Below are 21,612 nucleotides of genomic sequence, written 5' to 3'. Positions count from 1 at the left end.
TAACCAAAATCTGAAAAATCTAAAATGGTTTTTAATGGAAGCATTCTATGTTAATTTATTACAAATGTTTCTTCAGATATTGTATAGATCTTTTTAGTAAACACAAGTGGTTAAAAGAACTAACTTTTAAAATTCACATGTGTGTAGGCAGCTGCAGATAATGAGAGTTTAATAATTTAAGACATTAAAAAAATAACTTAAAATGTATGATTGGTGTCTTCCCATATACATCTATTTTTCTAACCATTCACTTCCTTTTATTTTTATTTTTCTCCTTTCAGTCTTTGCTCAGAGCATTTATATTCTTAATATAATGGTACATTAGATTTGGGGACTCTAAATGTAAACTGGATTTCTTGTTGTGAACACCCAGTTGAATTAGAATTAAGAAATGCCACATAACGCTTCTTCTCTGATTACTTCATGTTTTCCATTAGGCCCTCCTTACTTTCAAGTTAGAGAGTCTTTACCTTCTGTTTATGTTCAAGGACTCACTCTTACAGTAGTTCATAAACAAGGGTCCAGGGCACAGAGCCTTGACCTTTGTGACTCTGACTCGGGGGCACTGATACTAGTTCTTGGCATCTGTATCTTCACACACTCCCCAATGATTCCGATGCATAACCAGATGTTAGAATCAGTGTAATGCAAGACCTTTGTCAAAATATGTAAACTTTTATCTCCAATCTTAACAGTAATTTAGAGTCATTCCTCTATGGATTGCATGCCCTATTTAAGGGAGATTTCCGTATTTCTTCAATTCGGGACGAATGGATCTTTGCTGACATGGAACTCCTGAGGAAAGTAGTAGTCCCTGGAATTCGTATGTCCATTAAACTTCATCAGGTAAGAGGAGGGAATTTCTAACGCATTACTGGTTTCAATGGTACTTCTTCACTTCACTCCCAAATTGTGTTCTTTGGGATCCTTTTGAGAAATCCTCTGATTTGAGACAAAGGAAAGCATGATTCTTGACATGATATTAAATCTTAGAAGCCTGAACCTGTGTTTGTAACAGTGAATTTGAATAGTAATAGTAGAGAGTGACCTGGGCATGAGCTTGAAGAAAAATACAAGCAGTGGCAAACTGAAAATAAAAACCTTGGGCCCCTGTAATGGTTGCTTAGACTTCAGGTGATTGTAATTCATGTCTGTTCTCAGGTGATTGTAATTTATGCCTGTTCTGTGGGTAAATGTTAGTTGATTCCCAGTGCAACATAACAACATCTCAGGAGTCTTGGAAGTGTTGCTATTATTTAACTATGAGCTTCATTTACCATGTTTTATAGAATAAATGATGGTTAGGACAGAATCAGCCTTAATTAAATAATCCTAGTAAGGCAGTAAAATGAAAATGAGACCCCCAAATGCAAATCTAAAGCCCTGGGCCCCTTTAAGAATATATTTTGAAATTAGGCACTGGCACTTGGTGCCCTTACTGTTCCGCCTGACAGCTGTGATGAGATATGAAGATAGCACGTGACAGTATTGATCAAATGCACCTGCTGTGCTCAAATGGGGATGTCTCTCTGCCAAACAAGAGGTGGATTGCTCTTCAGATGATTTTACCATGACCTAATGGAATGAAGCTAACACCCCATATTATTTAGGAGCATTACTAATAAAGACTATAGTATTTGAAAATTTCTGTGAAAATTTCTATTTTGGGGATGATGGGGAAAAAAATATTTGGGATCAAGGAGAAGAGGGCGGCAGAGGATGAGATGGTTGGATAGTATGACCTACTCAATAGCCATGAACTTGGGCAAACTCCAGGAGATAGCAAGGGACAGAGAGGCCTGGTGTGCTGCAGTCCATGGGGTCACAAAGAGTCAGACACTGCTTAGCGACTGAACAGCAGCAACAGAATTGTCCATCATCAGACTGGCTTTAGAGTTTCAAGACAAAATTCAGTGTATTTTAAAGAAAAGGATAATGATTTCATATTAAAATGTTTTTAAAACTTAACAGTTTCTCAGAAGGTATAGTGTTTCTGCTACGTATGAAATACTCTTTTATGTAGCATAATTATCTAACAGCTCCTGACAGACATCTTTAATTCTAAACATCATGACAGGTATTTTATCTGCATCTGGCAGAGAGGAAACTGAGGCACAGACTCTCCGTATTTTCTGATCCCTGTCTCTCCCTACAAGTGCTCTTGCCTGGTGCTTCCAGTCCATTTCCTTACATGTGTTTTTAGCCTGTGACAATGGTTCTCTACCTTATAATCAGGCCCAACACAGTTGAATACAACACACTGTCATTAACCGTGACTGACAGCAACAATGACAGATTGGGAAGGGGTAAGGAGGTGCACATGGGAACTCGGGGCCATGGAGTGCTGGGGGAGGGGATAAGGTGAGAACACAGATGCAACCTGGAGAAGTTCTGTGATCCCCGTACACCTTGGAGAAGAGTGAGATTGACCTGTGAAGTAACAAGCAGCAGCCATTCAATGAGCATCACTTTGACCAGACAGGGGGTTGCTGGTGAGAGACTCTCAGGCCAGGAAAAGATAGATGTGTAAATAAGTACGGTTCATCTCCAAAGTTCATTTGTACTCATGAAAATCCACAAAAGGCTTCTATGTTAAAGTATTAAATGGCAACCCACTCCAGTATTCTTGCCTGGAAAATCCCACGAACGGAGGAGCCTAGTTGGCTACTGTCCATGGGGTTGCAAAGAGTCTTACACGACTGAGCGACTTCACCATCTACACATGTATACTACTTGGCATGTGACCTAGCAAGTCCATTCCCACATATTTACCCAAGAGAATGAAAGCATATGTCCACCCAAAGACTTACACATGTGTGCATAGCAGTTCTAGTCCCAAGAGCACAAAGCTGCAGTTAACTCCAGTGTTCATCAACAGATAGAATATTACATAGCAATAAATATAAATGATCTCTGTTAGATGCCACAGGAAGAATGAATATCAAATATTATACAGAATAAGGGAAGCCAGACGTAAAAAGAGTGCATATTGTATTATTTTATTTAGGTAAAATTTAAAACAGGCCAAACTAATCTGTAGTGACAGAAAGCAGATCAGTGATTGCTTGGGATGTAGGGATTGAATGCCAGAGGGCAGGAAGGAACTTTGAAATGACAGAAATAGTCTATATTTAGATTGTAGCAGTGGTTAGCACGGGTTTACACATTTGTCAAAGTGCGTCTGACTGTACTCTTAAAATGGGTGCAATTAAAAAAAAAATGGGTGCAGTTTATTATGTGTAAATTATACCTCAACTGATTGTTTTTTAAAAGATTCTGTTTCCAGAGAGCTAAATACTTAAAATTTCTGTTAACCTTTGTTTCAGACACAGTCTCTGATAGGGTGCTTTTTAATTTTTAATTCAGCAATCTGTTATATGTTTTTACTTTAGAAATTAAAACTGTTATCTGTGTAATATTTAATTTTACAGTGTTCTGTAATGTATCAGTGTTTTCATCCACATAATCACCCACAGCCCAGAGATTTATTCTACTCACAGTTTTGTAGCTGAAGATGAGCCAAAACTCAGAGAAATTAAAATGTCACCTTTTTGATGTGTTCTCTCTCGTCCTCTAATCATTTTGTAAAACAGCTTACTTCCTTATTTTTTTTTCCCCACTAGTCTCTTTAAGGGAGTTTACATGGTTGTTAGAGCTAAAATACACCAATTAAAGTCTAGCTTGGTTTACAAGAGATACATAATGAAAATCTTAACAACCTGTGATCTCCTTAAGGACAGTGATAGTGTCTTAGTAATCTTTATATCCTCATTGCTTAGCACAGTACTTGGCAGCCAGTGAATGTTACATGAGTTGCATTGTTTTCAACAAATAATATTTCCTGTGCATCTTCTCATAACTTCTCAAGTCTATTTCTAAAATGCTTCTGAAAACCTTTCCTAGAATTGGAAACATTATCTCTTTTTTTATTTATTTAAAAACTAATGGAAAACAATGAAAAGTAAACATCTCCCAAGAGCAAGCGTCTTCTGTCATCCCATCCCATCATACGATACTCCAGGAAGCAGTCACTGCCAGTAATTGGATGCCCATCTTTTCTGCTTTCCCCAGGTTCATTCAGGCATTTCCAACTACATTTATACATATTTTCCTTTTTAAAAATGTAATGCTGTGTAAATTGATCTGAGTCAAGCTTTTTTCCCAGTTAGTATAATGTGGACACCTTTCTAAGTCAGCACCTGTAGAGGCATTTCACTTTTTAATAACTAGTTTTCCAGAGTGTAATTTTTACTGTTTATTCAGCTCTTTCTCTATTCATGGACATTCTGCTTTTTCAAATATTTATCAGTAAAACACTGCTGAATGATGTACATAGAAGTTTACATATTCATTCAACCATTTTAAGCCCAATGAAAATAAATACTTGGACAGGATTGAACAGTCTCCGCTTTTGGCATGCCTAATGATTTCAGACTTTGTGTCCATTTTACTGAGAATGTGTTTATCGCTTGTCTCTGCACTTTTATTTTCTATTCAAATAATTGTACAAACACTACTAATCCAAGGATGTCATTTCTTCCTTAAGTGAGTATCTTGCTGAAAGAGAGCATCTTATGTCAGAATGAAAAAACACTCAAAAAATGTATTCAAGTTCTGGCACTACAGTCATATACTAATCTTCTAAACCTCATTGTTCAGCACTAAGTATGCCAGACTCTTTGTGACCCCATGGACTGCGGGCTTCTCTGTCCTTCACGCTTTCCTGGAATTTGCTCAAACTTACCTCCATTGAGTCAGTTATGTGATCCAACCATCTCGTCCCCTGTCACCCCCTTCTCCTCCTGCCCTCAATCTTTCCCAGCTTAAGCCTCTTTGAGCTTCAGTTTCCAAATTTGTAAAATGCTGGCATTATCTGCTCAACCTACTTGACAACATTGTTTTAAGAGTTAGGTGAGATCATGTGTTGGAGAACTTTGTACGCTATGTACCCACATGTACGTGAAGACTTCCGTTATCCTCATGTTGGTGGTCCTCCCGACCTGGAGGTGCATCTTTGGGGATATCACCGTCTTGCTGTCACCATCTCACCTCCCAATAGCACACACTCCAGTCAGCTGGCCTGAGCACAAATGAGTTACTTTACCTGAGTGTAAAAATGTATCGGCCTCTTAACTATAAATATGAAGGCAGCTAATATAGTATTTGTGTTTCCTTAATAACATACCATTTCAGAAATTCCAAATTGTGCTATGATTATTGGGGTTTATATCCTGTATCCCCTGTTAGTTTGGGGGTTTCTGAATGGGAAATGTTGATACATTCCATATACTCCGTTGTTTCATCCAGGCTATCTGCCACACAGTCTTGCATGTGGTAGATATTAAATAACAACTTACCAAGTAAATGAGTAGTTGCTAAGGTCAAGAAGACCTAGTTTCTCTAGGACTTGGGACCCTTAATTTGTCCTCCAAGCTCATAGTTTTGAGCCTTATCTTAACTAGAAGAGAGGCAGGATAAAAATTGTATATTGTTATCATCCTAGAGATGAGACTTTAAGTGAAAAGCACCTAGTTAAAAAGAAACATAGTTTAGAGACCTTTTATGTAGCGTTAAACGTTGAGATAATCCTTTAACAGGAAAAAAAATGAAGATATGCAAACCAAATTGAATGAGGTAAACAAAATATATATAAATTGGAAATGGTTTAGCTAATAAAACTTAGAGGACAGGTAGTGTTGAATTGAGGAATTTGCAGAAGTAGTAGAGCAGTAATGAGCTAATTCCTAATCTGGATAAATTTAAGAATCAATCATTTACCTCTGCTAATACTAACACATGCTGATAATGAAATACATAAGCCAGTTTTTAAGACTTATAATTTAGTAACTAATTTAGTTTTACAGAGGCTTTCATTGTCTTGGAAGTCATTCTCTAATTTTCCTAGAAATACAGGTCTATCTTTATTTCTGTCTATAGGACCATTTCACTTCTCCAGATGAATACGATGACCCCACTGTGCTCTATGAAGCCATTGTATCTCACGAGAAGAACCTCGTCATTGCCCACGAAGGGGACCCTGCGTGGCGGAGTGCAGTGCTCGCCAACTCGCCCTCCCTGCTCGCTCTGCGGCACGTCATGGACGATGGCACCAACGAGTACAAGATCATCATGCTCAACAGACGCCACCTGAGCTTCAGGGTCATTAAAGTAAGGCTTGGAGCACTTGTCTGCCTCTGAAAACAGTGAGACTCAGAGAGCCTCATCCAGACTTTTAGAAAGTCATGGAATTCCTTCACAGAAAACAAAAGCATACAACCACACCACATTGATGGTTCTTGTTTATAAGCACTTAATAATTTATTTTGTCAGTAATGTACTCTGTCTTCTGAAGTTTCCTCACGTGCCGTGAAGCCTTAAAGCCTTTCCTTATTTCTGTTTTGGCAGTCTTTTGCCTGTTTGGGCAACATCTCTTCTGAAAATGTCAGCCCTGTATTGCTAACATGATTGATTCCTAGGTTGCAAAATAATACTATAACTTGTACTTGCTAGTGATCAGTAGCTCACTGTAAATGGTTCATTCTGACCTGTTTTTTTGGTTGGTTTGTTTTGTTGTTTTTTTAAACGTCTCAAGACTGTAGGAGGCATAATCTCTGAAATTTTATTTTGATAGTTTGAAATGTTTTACTTGTTTCTTCATTGAATCAACCCCGCCCCAACAAAATCACAAATATCCTTTCAACTCTAAATACTTGTTACCTCTCATTTCTGTCAAAAATATCTGTTATCTCAGTTACAGCATTCAGTGCTTCACCAATTTAGAAAACTAAATAGACTACATTTTACTTGGTATTTTTACAAGACAGCAAAAGGAGGAGCTCTGTAGGTGCTTATTATTTAACAACCTAATGACGGTGGGAAATGGTTAACTCCCATTCAGATGTGACCTACTTATATTTGTTTCCTGCTTTTCACAGCTGGTTATTGTAATGTCTTTTATATCCCTCCCATTGCTGCCCTTCTATTTATATAAACTTTATTCTTAGCCCCTTAACCTACTTCCTGTGTGTTCTGATTTTCAGGTGAATAAGGAGTGTGTCCGAGGCCTTTGGGCAGGGCAGCAGCAGGAGCTTGTTTTCCTGCGTAACCGTAACCCAGAGAGAGGTAGCATCCAGAATGCCAAGCAGGCGCTGAGAAACATGATAAACTCATCCTGTGATCAACCTATTGGCTACCCTATCTTTGTCTCACCCCTGACAACTTCTTACTCTGACAGCCATGAGCAGCTTAAAGAAATTCTTGGGGGACCCATCAGCTTGGGAAGTATCAGAAACTTCGTCGTGTCAACCTGGCACAGGTGAGCTGTGGGGCTGCCTTTTCCAGCAATGGTGTGTCCTGACCCACCTAATCTATACCTTGTGCATGAGTGTCGCCTGGAAAGCTTTAGGAAGAATGCAGCTGGCATGGTACAGTAAAAACTCGTTACAGCTGAGCTCTAGGAAGTAGAAGCTGAGCATGCGTATCTTTAAACTCTTCCTAGATAATTCTAACGCACAACTCTGGTCAGGAACCACTGCTCTAGCATTTAATAGAATCTTGAATAATTCCCTCTCTCTAATTTTTTTAAACTCTACTGTAGCATATTGTTGCTATTAGAATGTGTGGGTCAGCAAACAGGGCCAACTAGAGAAAAAGCAAAGAAACTTGGGCAAGCTGATTTCATTCTTTTTGAGTTCCATTTGAGCAGTAGGGGGAGTATGCTATCCATGTTGAAGCTCCTCCTTGCGCAATGCAGAGATACTGCTGCCGTTTGAACAAGGAGCACTCGAGTCTCAAATCTGTAATGTCCTCAAGTATGCACATGAATTGTTTCCTCTGCCTTTTGTCTAGTAAATTATGATGTGTGGTATAGGAACATATGGTATATGATGTGGTATATGATGGGTGGTAAAGAAAAATTGCAGATCAAGAGTTGTTCAGATCTTTAAATATCAGAACTTAAGAAAAACGGGATTAGAGCAATGAACTCTAAAACAGGTGCTTTAAAATTCTTCCAGCATTACAGTAAAATTTCACCATTTTAACATCAACCCCTATTCAAACAGGAGGAAGAACACAAACCAGGATAGTGTTCAAAGAAGTTTTGTCTTAAAAAAATAGGTGTGTTGAAATTGCCTTGTTTGCTCAGGACTGAGTGGTTTGATGGGGTGCAGGATTTTCAGTGCCAAACTGAGACAGTTTAAACTCTACACTTTAAAACAAAAGAAAATTATTACAGCAGCTCTCTTCAGTTTGCTACAGCATAAATTAGATTTAATTTAAATCAGTTAGGTTCTCGTGGGTTGTATACAGTGGCAAGAATTCTGTTTCCAGCTGAGATCTTAATGGAACACGTTGTTATGTACAGTTCTTCATTATGGTGTAAGAAAGGTGATAGAGTATATAAAAGTGAAGTCGGTTAAGAATGGAGTCAGTGGATTGCTCCATGAAGACTTTGAAAGGTGAACATCAGTAGCATTGAATGTTTAGAATATCTAGAGAAAGGAAGAAATACCTATCTTGAAGTGACCTCGGGATAGTGCCTCCTACCCTGGTGTTTGGTTGTTCCTAGGTTAAGGAAAGGTTGTGGAGCCGGATGTAACAGTGGTGGCAATATCGAAGATCCTGATACTGGAGGCGGCCCCTCCAGTGCCAGTAACAGTGCGGCAACTGCCAACGATCCCCACAGCAGTGCCTCCCAAGGAAGCACTGGAAACCCAGGCCAGGCACCCGGAGCAGGACTTCATCCGCCTGGCACATCCCACCCTCCAGCCCTAGGTAATCTGAACCAAAATTATGTGTGGGATGTCCGTCCCTCAGCTGTGTGGTATGTGTGTGTAAAGAGGATGACACATTACCTACTTGGAAATATGTAAGCAGAATGTGTTATTTGATTCCCAGTGGACCGTTATCCTACCTGTCTATATTAATCATTTTATGTATATAAATATATAATACTTAAAAATAGCCTTTCTTTGGAAGTACCATTTTTAAAGGCTAATCATACGTAACTAATATCATTTATGTAACTTCTCTCCTATTGAACAATGATTTGATTTCTTCTGAGTATTATAACTTTGTATATAAATCTTTATATTATAATCTCTTATTCTTTTCTTGGGCTGGAAACTTGAGACATGAAATGAAATCAAAGTTTATGTAGATATTTACGATTCATGATATAAAATGCCAAAAATCTTTCTAGACTTTCTTTTTTAAACCAGTTGGTACTCTGACCAGTCGTACATAGGAATGTCCAGCTTTGAGTATCAAGGTTCCCAGCTCTGCTCCCTGCTGTCTCAGAGAGACAGGAGAAGGGGGTGGTCTTTAGTTTCATTGTTTTAATTTGCATTGCTGTAATACCTGTGGTTGGAAACTTTTGAGTTTATCATCTCTTCTTTTGGAGTCATATTAAGTCTCTTGCCCTTTTTTTCTATTTGGTTATTTTTTTCTTATTTATCTTTAAGATTTTTTTTAAAAATGAATGTATCTTTTTCTGCGCTGGATCTTCGTTGCTCCGTGTGAGCTTTCTCTAGTTGTGGCAAGTGGTAGCTGCTCTCCAGTTTGCAGTGCACCCGGAGAAGGCAGTGGCACCCCACTCCAGTCCTCTTGCCTGGAAAATCCATGGACGGAGGAGCCTGGTGGGCTACAGTCCATGGGGTCGCTAAGAGTCGGACACGACAGAGCGACTTCCCTTTCACTTTTCTCTTTCATGCATTGGAGAAGGAAATGGCAACCCACTCCAGTGTTCTTGCCTGGAGAATCCCAGAGATGGTGGAGCCTGGTGGGCTGCCATTTATGGGGTCACACAGAGTCGGACACGACTGAAGCGACTAAGCAGCAGCTTTGCATTGCTGTGGCTTCTCTTGTTGCAGAGCAGAGCTCTAGGGTGCATGGGCTCCGGAGTTGTGACTCAAGGGCTTAGTTGTTCCAGGGCATGTGGGATCTTCCTTGACCAAACCCTTGTCCCCTGCACTGGTAGGAGGATTCTTAAGCACTGGACCACTAGGAAAGTCCATGTCTTCTTCCTATTTATATTTGTATATTCTGGATTGAGCTTTTTGTCAGTTTTCTGTACCAAAGATAGCTCTTCCCATTCTGTATCTTGGTTCTCTCTTCTCTTCCTGTGAAGAGTGGGCTTGTCTTTTTTTAATGAGAGGTTCTTAATTTTTGTATAGAGCAATTTACTAATCTTTTCCTTTATGATTAACACTTTCTGTATCCTATTTAAGAAAATTTTCCTTATCCCAAAGGAAGGTATTCTTTTACTAATTTGCCTTTTACATGAGAGCCATAATCTTACCTGGTATGCAAGCCAGGTTTCATCCATTCCCAGATGGCTGGTTGGTTATCAGCATTGTCCTTTTCCCCACTGTTGAACATGGATCAGATTAAACTTTAAACCACTTACTTCAATTAGAAAAAAGGTAATGGCACTGAAATTGTTAAGACTCTAAATAGGTGTGTGATCAACATTTCGTTTGTTCTTCTTTACCTTCTGAGTGAAAACCTCAAACTGGCAGTGTGCTACTTTAAATGTACCTTCTTCTCTTAACATTGATTAGCTCTTTTTAATTTTCACATAAAAAGCACATGTGATTATTTTTCAGTATAATCAATAATTATTTTCTAATAATCTTCACATCACTCTTCACAAATCTGAAGAATTCTGTCAAGCCATTAGAATAAAGGACACAGAAGAACCTGCTATTCAGTATCATTGATCATATTCAGCAGTGATCCCTAATACACAGGCATACGGCAATGATGCCTCTCTGTTCTTCTGTAGGTAGTGTAACTTGTCATTACAGTAGTTTGAAAGGGCATTAATACTCAACTTTGAGAAATAGTAGTTACAGAGCTTGCCACATAATAGATCCTTAATAAATATTTCTCACTGTCTCATTTCCATGAACTGTTTCATCTCTGATGTATTAAAGAGGTACTCGTGTTATTCTGAAATATTTGAGTGAAAGAAATTTTAGGATTTATCTCAACCCTAAATCCCGCTATTTCCTGTAGATTACCTAATTGTGTTTTTCATATGGCCCAGAATTTGGATTTTAAAAAGCTTCACCAAATGAAAATTATATGAACCACATGAGAAAAAGTATCTCAGATATTTATTTCTTTTCGACAGCTTTAAAATTTTCAGGTATAAATGTTAAATTCAGTAAATTGACCAGCTAATTTATGGTGAGAGGCTTAAGGGAGAAAGTCCTAGAAACTACAAAAGAAGCGACTGTGCTTGCGTCATTCCACTCAGAGTGAGCACTGCTGCTGTCTCTCCCTCCCCAGGCACTAGCCACAGCTCTCACTCCGTGCAGTCTGGCCTGGTCCGGCAGTCCCCCGCCCGGGCCTCCGTAGCCAGCCAGTCCTCTTACTGCTACAGCAGCCGACACTCATCTCTCCGGATGTCCACCACGGGATTTGTGCCTTGTCGGCGCTCCTCCACCAGCCAGATATCGCTTCGCAACCTGCCGTCATCCATCCAGTCCCGCCTCTCTATGGTGAACCAGATGGAACCCTCCAGTCAGAGCGGCCCAGCCTGTGTGCCGCATGGCTTGCCTTCCTCCAGCAGCTCCAGCCAAAGCATCCCCGCCTGCAAGCATCACACCCTCGTGGGCTTTCTCGGGACAGACGGCGGCCAGAGCTGTGCCGCTGACGTGCAGCCCGGCAGCACCTCAAGCCCTGCCAATAACTCCCATGCCAAAAAGGGGGAGGTGATTTACAGAGTCCAAGTAAGTAAGCCCAGCACTCTTCTTCCACCGTTTCTCCTTCCCGGTTTTGATTTCTTGTGTTTTGAGTGAAGGACTCCTGTGAAAACACACCTTAGACTACTTAGTCTGAAGGAAGAACATTTGTGAATGTTGCAAAAAAGTCTCTGCCAATGTAAAAACTGAAAGCAAGCAGTTTTCCACTGGTGATATTTGTTCCCTCTTCAGCCATGGTTACGTGGCCATGGCAGTAAGGTCTCCGGGGAGGCTAAAAGGGACTCACGGGGCTGTTGAGGTTGTTTTTTATCGCATTATAGGCCGTGAAGAATGTGGATACAAAGAGTGCTGTGAAAGAAATTTTGTTTGGAATTACATAATTATTCATCTTCAAGGAAATAATGAATTGGAAATGATTCATATTTATTTACAATGTAGATTGTGGATCCTGGTCAAATTCTGGATGGGATCAACCTGTCAAAAAGGAAAGAGCTGCAGTGGCCTGATGAGGGAATTCGGTTAAAAGCTGGGAGGAACAGCTGGAAGGACTGGAGTCCTCAGGAGGGCATGGAAGGCCATGTAAGTTCTTCTGAAGCTGGTGCCCTGACTTTTTGGAGCCTGTATGCATGTTTTTAGCTGATTTATGTACTTATGCTTAATTATCAAACTGAATTACTGCCTCTAATCGTAAGGGTAGAGTCTGTGAGTGTATTCAAGGTCTCTGCCACTAACTGCTTGTTTTGTTCTAAATCATCAGGTGATTCACCGATGGGTGCCTTGCAGCAGAGATCCAGGTACTAGATCCCACATCGACAAGACAGTACTTCTGGTCCAGATTGAAGATAAATATGTGACTGTAATTGAAACTGGGGTACTAGAACTTGGGGCTGAAGTGTGAGCCAGTGTTTTATAACTTCATTTCTTTTCCCTCAAAATTCCAAGATGTTGGGGGGGGGAAAAAAAAGAGGAGAGAGCAGAAGATGCCTGCAGTTATCACTTTGATCCTGTAGGAGAGACTTGAACATAGAGTGGGCTAGGTTAAGCACCTCTCCTTCGCCCTGACTCCCATCACTGTCTCCATCCCCAAATAAAGCTGAAATATTTTTTTAAGTTAGCTGCTGAGAAAACATTTTGCATGAAGGATAAAGTTCTGTTAAAATACATCCTTAAAAGTTTTTTCCTATGCATTGCCTATGCTTTAAATCAACAAATTCTTGATTTCTAAAGTACAATCTCATATTTTTCTAATTTCTTTGCCAAAAATAATTGCCATGTTTTGTCATAAAACATGAAATCCATTTACCTTGATTTTTAAAAACAAGTGTAGAAACCTTCAGTTTGACACATAGCAGTATAAAAGTTTAATGTACAGTGAAAGAGACTATAAACAGACATAGATTTATCTTATTCCTTGAGCGCTAAAAACTTTAATGAAAAAAAACTGCACTAATTTTTTACAATGCACTAAAGTCTGAGATTTCTCAGAACATTTATTTATATATAAAAATAAAATGACATTATTTAAATTGCCTTTGGGATAAACCCCTTCCCTTTCCTTATAAACATACGTAGCAGGAACAGTGCTGCTCACTCTTCTTTAGTAGTCTGTACTTCATGCCAGTCCACCAGTTGTTTCCTTTCAAATGAATACTCCATCTCAAGATACACGTGGCTTCATCGCTGGTGTTTCCCAAAGCCAATAGTCAGTGACTTGGTCCCGTGAACACTCCTGCCAGCTTCCGTGTCCACACTTCAGATGGGCTCCAGCACCAGGAGCACCCCGGCCACCCTGCTTCTCCCACCTGAGCAAGTTCTGCTGGGGTCAGTTCTGGGAAGAAAAATGCTTTTTGCTTTTCAAAGAAGATGAAATGTCCAGGAATTTAAAGAAAGGATTGATTGCCTTTTAAAGAGTTCTTAGCTCTTGAAGTCATTCACATGCAGTTCAGTCAATCAAGTAAAGTTTTTTCAAACAGAATTATCCAAATGGTGCCGTTCTTATCGTTATATCCCACTTTAATAACTTTGCCTTTTCTTTTACCTCTTCTCTTCTTGTTCTGTGACTTGAATTTTATTTCCAGTGATTTGTAGTGTGTAGCTGTAATTTGGAATATTTATATCTGTGATGAAATTAACTTAACTCATATGTTGTCTCATAACTTAAATTTTATTGTTTTTTTTTTTAATGTATGTATTCAGGGAAATATATAACTCAAATTTACAGTTGGTCTAGGTGGGAACTGCAGTTTAGATTTCATTTTCAACATATGGCACTTTTTAAATCCTTCAGAAAACTTTTCACATTTTGTGTGACACTCCAAAGAAGACTGTACATGTGAGCATTTAGGAGCAGCCATCTTTGTGCCCCCGTGAATGAAAAGTAAAAAGAAGCAGGTGAAGTTAATTTCAGTCATACATTTTATATAATCTGTTATATCCAGACTATTCCAATTACAGCATGTGGAACTAGCCGTATCTCAGGTACTTGCTGGCCACATGTGCTTAGTGGCTACTCTGTTGAGCAGTGTGGGTTTGAAGTTATCTTTCTGAGACAGAAGGAGATCTTGGGAATTCTAATGTAGATCTTACAGTATAGCATGAGACTTCAGTAGAAGGAATGAAAACTAAGGAAGTAAACAGCTAATATATACCATCTGATTGCATTTTCACTCCAAAACCTTTTTTTCTTTCCTTTTTCCAGTTTAAAATTTTTGTGGTTATTCAGGAGCCCAGTGTGCCTCGTGTTGATGTTTCCAGACTTCACACACTGCAAAACTTATTGTTGAGAAACTTTTCATCAAATAATTTATTAAACCTTTATGTAAAGGTACCCTGTTTCTCAAAACAAATTGAATTTTGTTATCTTTTAGTAATGTTATTAATTAGGAATCCTAAAAGGAGCCCTGTTCTTATTTTTTAAGTCTAAAACTTGTAGTCTTTTTAAAATCATAATACTTTTCTAATAATTGCATCTGGGGAAGTATTGATATTAAGGATTCATGTCTTAATAATTTGACCTAAACTATAATAGAGAAATATACACACTTTCAGTAATTAAATTGATTATACATGTCTTACTTAACCCTGTCCCATACGCCCTTGGAGGATAGTGAGCTATTCATTTAGATTCCCTGCATAGCGTTTTTCATTGGTAGCAATATATAAGACTCCAGTATACACTCATTGGCATCTTTAGTTCACAGTTGCCAAAACTTTGAGAGTTCCTTAATTTGAAAGTAAGGATATGTAATTAAAACTCAACTTTTTTCATTGTTCTAAATAGTTTTATTGATAGCTTTCTGGGTTTTTTTCTTGTTTGATTTTTATTTAGAGTTCTGGAGTAAGTTATCAGTGGTTAGCTTTTTTTTTTGGTTATTCTTATTTAGTGGTAAAAATCATTTTATAACTCAAGTTTTTGGTTAATCTTCCAGTTTATAATTTGGTGTAAGCCCTCTTTTTACACCATTTTTCAATACTTGATAAAATTTTATATGTTGACTTTTTTCTAAAGAACTATAATTTTTCCAGAAGTCTAGATTAATATGTTGATATTTAAGGGGTTTCAGAGTGTAGGTGGTGAGGCTCTGTGTTTTTAAGATGATAAGAGATTAATTACCTTTCAGGAAATTAGTGAACAGACTTCATCAGTGTTTTGCCTTCTTTGAGTTTCCATTACTGGGAGATTAACTTCCATTATATTTGAAGTATTTTTCTTAATATTTCAAGTATATCTGAATACTTCCACTAATCCTTGAAATAGAATTAGTCAGACAAGATTTCTCTCTTGAGCGAAATATGGAAAATTACTCTGTGTACCAGATGTCAGGCAGTGAAAATATAAGCTTTAACTTCAGCTCACTAAAAAGATGTATTTTTCTTCCTGGGTTGGTTTACATTTCCATCTCATATCAAAATGTAAAAAACCAGCCTCACATTTAAGCAAGGGTAGCTTAGCCTTAATGAATTCCGCTTTGCCTCTGAGCAGCAGCCCTGGGCCCCTGCTTAGGAATTCTTCATTTGGTCGATTGCTGCACTGAGTCATGTTCATCCAGAGCTGAACCTTTTAAACTGATGATTTGCCCCGAGGCTAAAATTACCATTTTATCTAAGTTAACTCGCAAAAATCTTTCTTCGTAAATATATGACTTGAGAAAAAGATAGCAATAGTGTTGCATGAGAATTATTTGAATTTGTTTACTAGCTACAAAATTATAAGTTGCTGCCCACAATGTGAATTACTTTTGTGTTTATTTTCATCACTTTTTCATGAATATGGACAAGACCTCACCCCCCTTTTTTTTTAATTTCTCAATATTCCTTCTTGTTCTTTTCTGTAGTATATTATAATCACATAAAATTACTTTGCTCGGACACAGACCCAGTCAATTTTTGACTTTTGTTAGCATACCTTGTTCAGATGAGGTGTAAAACATCCATTGTTGTTCTAGAGGCTTTTCCTTTAATTCCAAAATAAATGAAGAGAACAGTGTCATTAAAGAAGATGATAGTTGGATCCCATGACTTTGAACTTTGTTTTGGTCTTACTTGGAAGTTGAGTTTTTATTAATCTGGAAAAAGAGGAAAATTAGACATTATGATGTATTTGTGCAGCATAAACATTATTATTATGTTGGATATGTATAGTTTTTTTAATAAGGTATTAAAAAACTAGCCTCTCTTTTCTTCACTTCTCTTATTTAAAAAAAAAAATCTGGTTGATATATACCTAGGCCTTTTTTATTTAGGTGAGAACTGTGATTGGAAAGAAGTTCATTATTATACAAGTAGATCTGATAGGTATGTGAGTTGAAGTATTAATTTTGCTTGAAACAGAGGTGTATTTTCTGCTTTGAATCACCTCACCCAAGTCAGCTTGTCAAGAATCACGTGTGATAAGAATTTGTCTCTATTGCCTATCAGCCACGTGTTCTTTCTGAATTAGAAAAAATAAGTTTTATTTGTGAGCTGAAGTTCCTCATGTACTGTTTTATGGAAGCAGCATAACATTCTTTGGGGCACCAGAGCTGATTGTCCTCACAAGGTTACCTGACCGCTCTGTTCTAAGACACACCTATTATATAGAGTTACACCTTTTTTTCCTCTGCCTCAGCTCTGTACCTGAGAATTTATGAATCAGTGGAGCAGGAAGGTCACCTAAGATTGTGATGAGGATGAATTCCTGCAGGTTATTTGCACAGAATGGGACGATGCCTTGAAATTTAAAGCAGAGAAGTAGTGGAAAAATGAGATGGCTGCTCCAGATGACTCTTGGGTTTAGTATAATTGTAGTATAACAAGATTTTTATATATGAAGCTTGATTCTACAACCAAAATAATAGAAATGGGGAAATCGTGTCTGCTTATGCTTTTTTTTTTAAAGCTTACTATAATTTAACTAAAAATAAATTGTAAAAAATGATTACCTTAACATTATACAAGTCTGGCAATGAGCTCTGCATGAGGAAATGGAAGGAAGAATATGAAAATGATTCCAGGAAAGTAGGTGGGAGGAAGGAGAATGGGTTTCCCTTTTCTGATCATGGGCTCTGGAAGTATTCATTGCCTCTACCAGCATTCAGTATAAACCAGAGATATGTACTCCTGTGTGTATGTGAGCGTGTGTGTGCGCGTGTGTCTTGAGTGTTTGTTATTGTGAATAGCTTGTAAATACTGTAGTTGTTTAAAATGGAAACTAAAAGCTGAGATTGTTTTTTCTTTGCAAATATATTGCATCAAAGATACAGTATTGACAGTGGATAAAACACTGAGGAAATAAATTTTTTTTCATTTTGCCTTCTGTCCATTTTTGTCAAATTAAGAAAATTAAGAGTTTACCATATTAAGCTCTGCCTAGCATATTTTTAAAACATGTACTTGGTTCTGAAGATAATAATTTTAAACAGATGGCTTAGGCTTGCTGACATGGGCTTCAGCCTATAATAGAAATTTATCTGTTTCATAATAAAAGGATATCTTTTCACACTTGGCAGAAAGGTTGTAGTTTACATTTTATGAACTTATCTGAATGTGTCTTGTTAGTGATACTAGATGGAACATGTAGGATGAGGGATGAAAATGTGTGCATATCCACTGTGCTAATCTAGATTACAGTACAGAAAATGACCATGCAGATTACGGTCATCAAAACCTGGCAAATGCTAAATAAGGGTGTGTACTGACTCTATGTATAATACTTAAAGAAAGTGCAAGCTGACTTACAATGATAATAGATACACTCTTGACAGAGTCACTCATTGAACCTTTAGTGAGTCTCTTGAAGTAACAGCCCAAACTGGCAGGGTGCAGGTGATGTCCTTTGGTATCAGAGCCCCAAACAGTTTGCTCTCTTTCTGCCCAGGATCACAGTGACTCACCTGGAGATGTAATGGCAGTTAGTCTTAGGACAGTATTTTTATCTAATGGCAGGAAGCATGCTAGTTAAATGAAACACATCTTCAAAGAAAGGAATTTTCTGTGTGTGTAATCTACACGAATCTTAGACCCAGAGTTTCAAAGGGGGGTTGACCTGAAATCTGGGTCCCCTAAACCTCTTCATTGTTAACCTCTTAAAGTGCAGCTTACTTATGGTTTTGTTGGTTTTTTTTTTTTCCTAAAGAATTCAAATATGTTTTGCTGGCCTGTAGCCAATGAGTCTCACCAAGTAGGTGCATTTTTCTCTGGAGAAGGAAAAAAGCACCTTGTGAAGTAGCGACATGACCAAATGATGGCTTTTAGGGTATTCACTCAGCACTTACTATGCAAAACATTTGTTTGATTCCCCTCTTCTCCCATTCACATGTATTAAAACTAAATATTCTTGAACTTCATACTTAGAAAACTGTAATTTTTTCTACAAGAGAATCCCTAGGTTGCTCTGTAATTTTCTCAGGACATCTATTAATAGCAAGTGGGTGACTATTTTGGGGGGGCTCCAAAATCACTGCAGATGGTGACTGCAGCCATGAAATTAAAAGATGCTTACTCCTTGGAAGGAAAGTTATGACCAACCTAGACAGTATATTAAAAAGCAGAGACATTACTTTGTCAACAAAGGTCCGTCTAGTCAAGGCTATGGTTTTTCCAGTGGTCATGTATGGATGTGAGAGTTGGGCTATAAAGAAATCTGAGCACCAAAGAATTGATGCTTTTGAACTGTGGTGTTGGAGAAGACTCTTGAGAGTCCCTTGGACTACAAAGAGATCCAACCAGTCCATCCTAAAGGAGATCAGTCCTGAGTGTTCATTGGAAGGACTGATGTTGAAGCTGAAACTCTAGTACTTTGGCCACCTGATGGGAAGAGCTGACTCATTGGAAAAGACCCTGATGCTGGGAACGATTGAGGGCAGGAGGAGAAGGGGACAACAGAGGATGAGATGGTTGGATGGCATCACCGACTCAATGGACATGAGTTTGGGTAAACTCCAGGAGTTGGTGATGGACAGGGAGGCCTGGAGTGCTGCAGTCCATGGGGTCGCAAGGAATCGGACACGACTGAGCGACTGAACTGAATGAGATGAATCTGTCTTGCCTGAAAGCCTTTTTAAGAAACCATTCAGTTTCAGTGCCCAGTAACCTGTGCTGAAGGGTTTCCCTGGTGGCTCAGAGGTTAAAGCGTCTGCCTCCAATGCAGGAGACCCTGGGTCAGGGAGATCCCCTGGAGAAGGAAATGATAACCCACTCCAGTATTCTTGCCTGGAGAATCCCATGGACGGAGAACCCTGGTAGGCTACAGTCCATGGGGTCGCAAAGAGTCGGACACGACTGAGCGACTTCACTTCCCTTTCAACCTGTGCTGAAAGGGAAAGGTCATCTTTTAGTCCAGGGTTCCTTTTTGCTGCCAAGGACGCTGTATGAATACACAATAACTGGACCCCTGTAAGGATACTCCAGGTTAGTGCCATCCTGAAGCACAAGCATCCTGACTTGTTTTTATCAGATAGTTGCCATCCCAGGACAGCACTCAATTTAATCAGATACCAAGCAGTGCCTCTGTGCTTTTAATACTGTTAATGGGTTTGCTCTCACATATTCCCCCACCACTGCTCAGTTGTGTACCAGTTAGTAACACCGTTGTGTAACAGTTAGTATGTCCTAGTGGGAACTCAACAGTGGAGCACAAATGGCTTATGTGAGGTGTACCTTCTTTAGACACAGTGCAGATTGGTCTTAGTTGTAGATGTAGGGGTGACTCCTTTTGTACAATTACATTATGAAACTAAATAGTTCTAAAATATTTCCTTAAGAAGCCTACATAGCAAGAAAGAAAACAACCCAATTCAAAGTTCCTGAAACAGGAAATTGGCTTACTAGAAAATGAAGGGTAATCTGGGCTTTTAGGATTGGTTAATTCATGTTGCTCCATCTCTGTATATCTGTAATTTTCTCAACTCTGCCTTCATATGTATGCTGGCTTTCTTTTCCGACTGGAACTAAGTGTGTTTCTGGACCTCATTCCATACATATTATCATTCAGAAAAAAATACTTCCCATTACCTCCCTTAAGTGGGAAGATCTCCCAAGCCTTAGCATGTGTCTCCTTGCATCTCATTAATGTAAGAATGTAAGATTTGATCTATGCAAGGTTCTTGACCTGCCCCTGTGTCCTGATTTTCTGAACCAGTCACTGACAAGAACAGTCACCATGACTGGCTCAGGCAAATCAGAGAGTCCAGAACCCAGACTCGACTCTACTGACAGCACAGCTGCTATACAGTGTGTGCAGAGGAGTTGGCCAGAGAGTCTGCAACAGGTCTGTACATAGCTTTTCAGAACTTGAGTATTGTTTTCAAGAATCAGATTCAGGCCACCTATGAAATAAAAGTGTTTCTTTTAGGATGCCTCTGTAGCAGATGTAGGATTAAAAAGTCAGCAGGAACTGAGGTGGATTAGTCCAAATGTTTGCTCTGTTTTCCTCGGATTTCCTTTCATCTCATCATGCTTCTGCTTTTCTCCATGTAAATTATTTCCTTCCTTGCTGGGGAAAAAATGGTAAACACCTAGGCATAGAATGATCTTTAGAGAAAGTTTTTAGTGATAGATTCAGTTTCTAAAGGACTATTCAGGTCCCCCCCCCCACCTTTTTTTTCCAGTTTGGGACTGGATCCCATCATCTTAGTTTTTTGAATGTTGAGTTTTAAGCCAGTTTTCACTTTGCTCTTTCACCCTCATCTGAGGCTTTTTAGTTTCTCACTTTTTGCCATAAGAGTGATATCATCTGCATATATAAGGTTGTTGTTATTTCTCCTGGCAATCTTGATTCCAGTTTGTGATTCATTTAGCCCAGCATTTTGCATGATATACTCTGCCTATAAGTTAAATAAACAAGATGACAATATATAGCCTTGTCATATTCCTTTCCCAATTTCGAACCAGTCATTTGTTTCACGTAAGGTTCTAACTGTTGCTTCTTGACCTGCATACAGCTTTCTCAGGAGACAGGTAAGGTGGTCTGGTATTCCCATCTCTTTTAAGAATTTTCTAGTTTGTTGTGATCTACACAGTTAAAGGCTTCAGCATAGTCAGTGAAGCAGGAATAGATGTTTTGTTTGGAATTCCCTTGCTTTTTCTATGATCCAGTGGATGTTAGCTCATACATCTAGAAGTTCTCAGTTCACATATTGTTGAAGCCTAGCTTGAAGGATTTTGAGCATAAACTTACTAGCATGTGAAATGGCTGCATTTGTGTAGCAGTTTGTATATTCTTTGGTAATACCCTTCTTTGGGGTTGGAATGAAAACTCACCTTTTCCAGTCCTGTGGCCACTGCTGAGTTTCCCAAATTTGCTGACATGTTGAGTGCAGCACTGTAACAACAGCATCTTTTAGGATTTTAAATAGCTCAGCTGGAATTGCCTCACCTCTCCTATCCTTGTTTGTAGTAATGCTTCCTAAGACACACTTGACTT

The 21,612-nt window shown here is 38.7% G+C and overlaps 1 protein-coding gene across 4 annotated transcripts in view; it reads left to right on the top strand.

The window, feature by feature from the left end:
• PCNX1 (pecanex 1) overlaps positions 1–17,501 on the top strand; it is a 186,515-nt gene extending 169,014 nt beyond the window's left edge. For 3 of the 4 annotated variants that reach the window (XM_040226167.1, XM_040226166.1, XM_040226165.1), the window contains 7 exons: positions 696–846; positions 5,938–6,168; positions 7,041–7,315; positions 8,570–8,775; positions 11,296–11,738; positions 12,150–12,290; positions 12,469–17,501. In XM_040226167.1, coding sequence (XP_040082101.1) covers positions 696–846; positions 5,938–6,168; positions 7,041–7,315; positions 8,570–8,775; positions 11,296–11,738; positions 12,150–12,290; positions 12,469–12,609 — 1,588 coding nt within the window. In that variant the 3' untranslated portion in view covers positions 12,610–17,501. The remainder of the gene's footprint in view (positions 1–695; positions 847–5,937; positions 6,169–7,040; positions 7,316–8,569; positions 8,776–11,295; positions 11,739–12,149; positions 12,291–12,468) is intronic. The other variant, XM_040226168.1, reaches the window with a different exon arrangement.
• The last annotated feature ends 4,111 nt before the right edge of the window (positions 17,502–21,612 follow it).

Source organism: Oryx dammah, unplaced genomic scaffold, assembly GCF_014754425.2.
Source record: "Oryx dammah isolate SB20612 unplaced genomic scaffold, SCBI_Odam_1.1 HiC_scaffold_26, whole genome shotgun sequence".
NCBI classification, from domain to species: domain Eukaryota; kingdom Metazoa; phylum Chordata; class Mammalia; order Artiodactyla; family Bovidae; genus Oryx; species Oryx dammah.
This window is presented reverse-complemented; position numbering and strand designations above follow the sequence as displayed.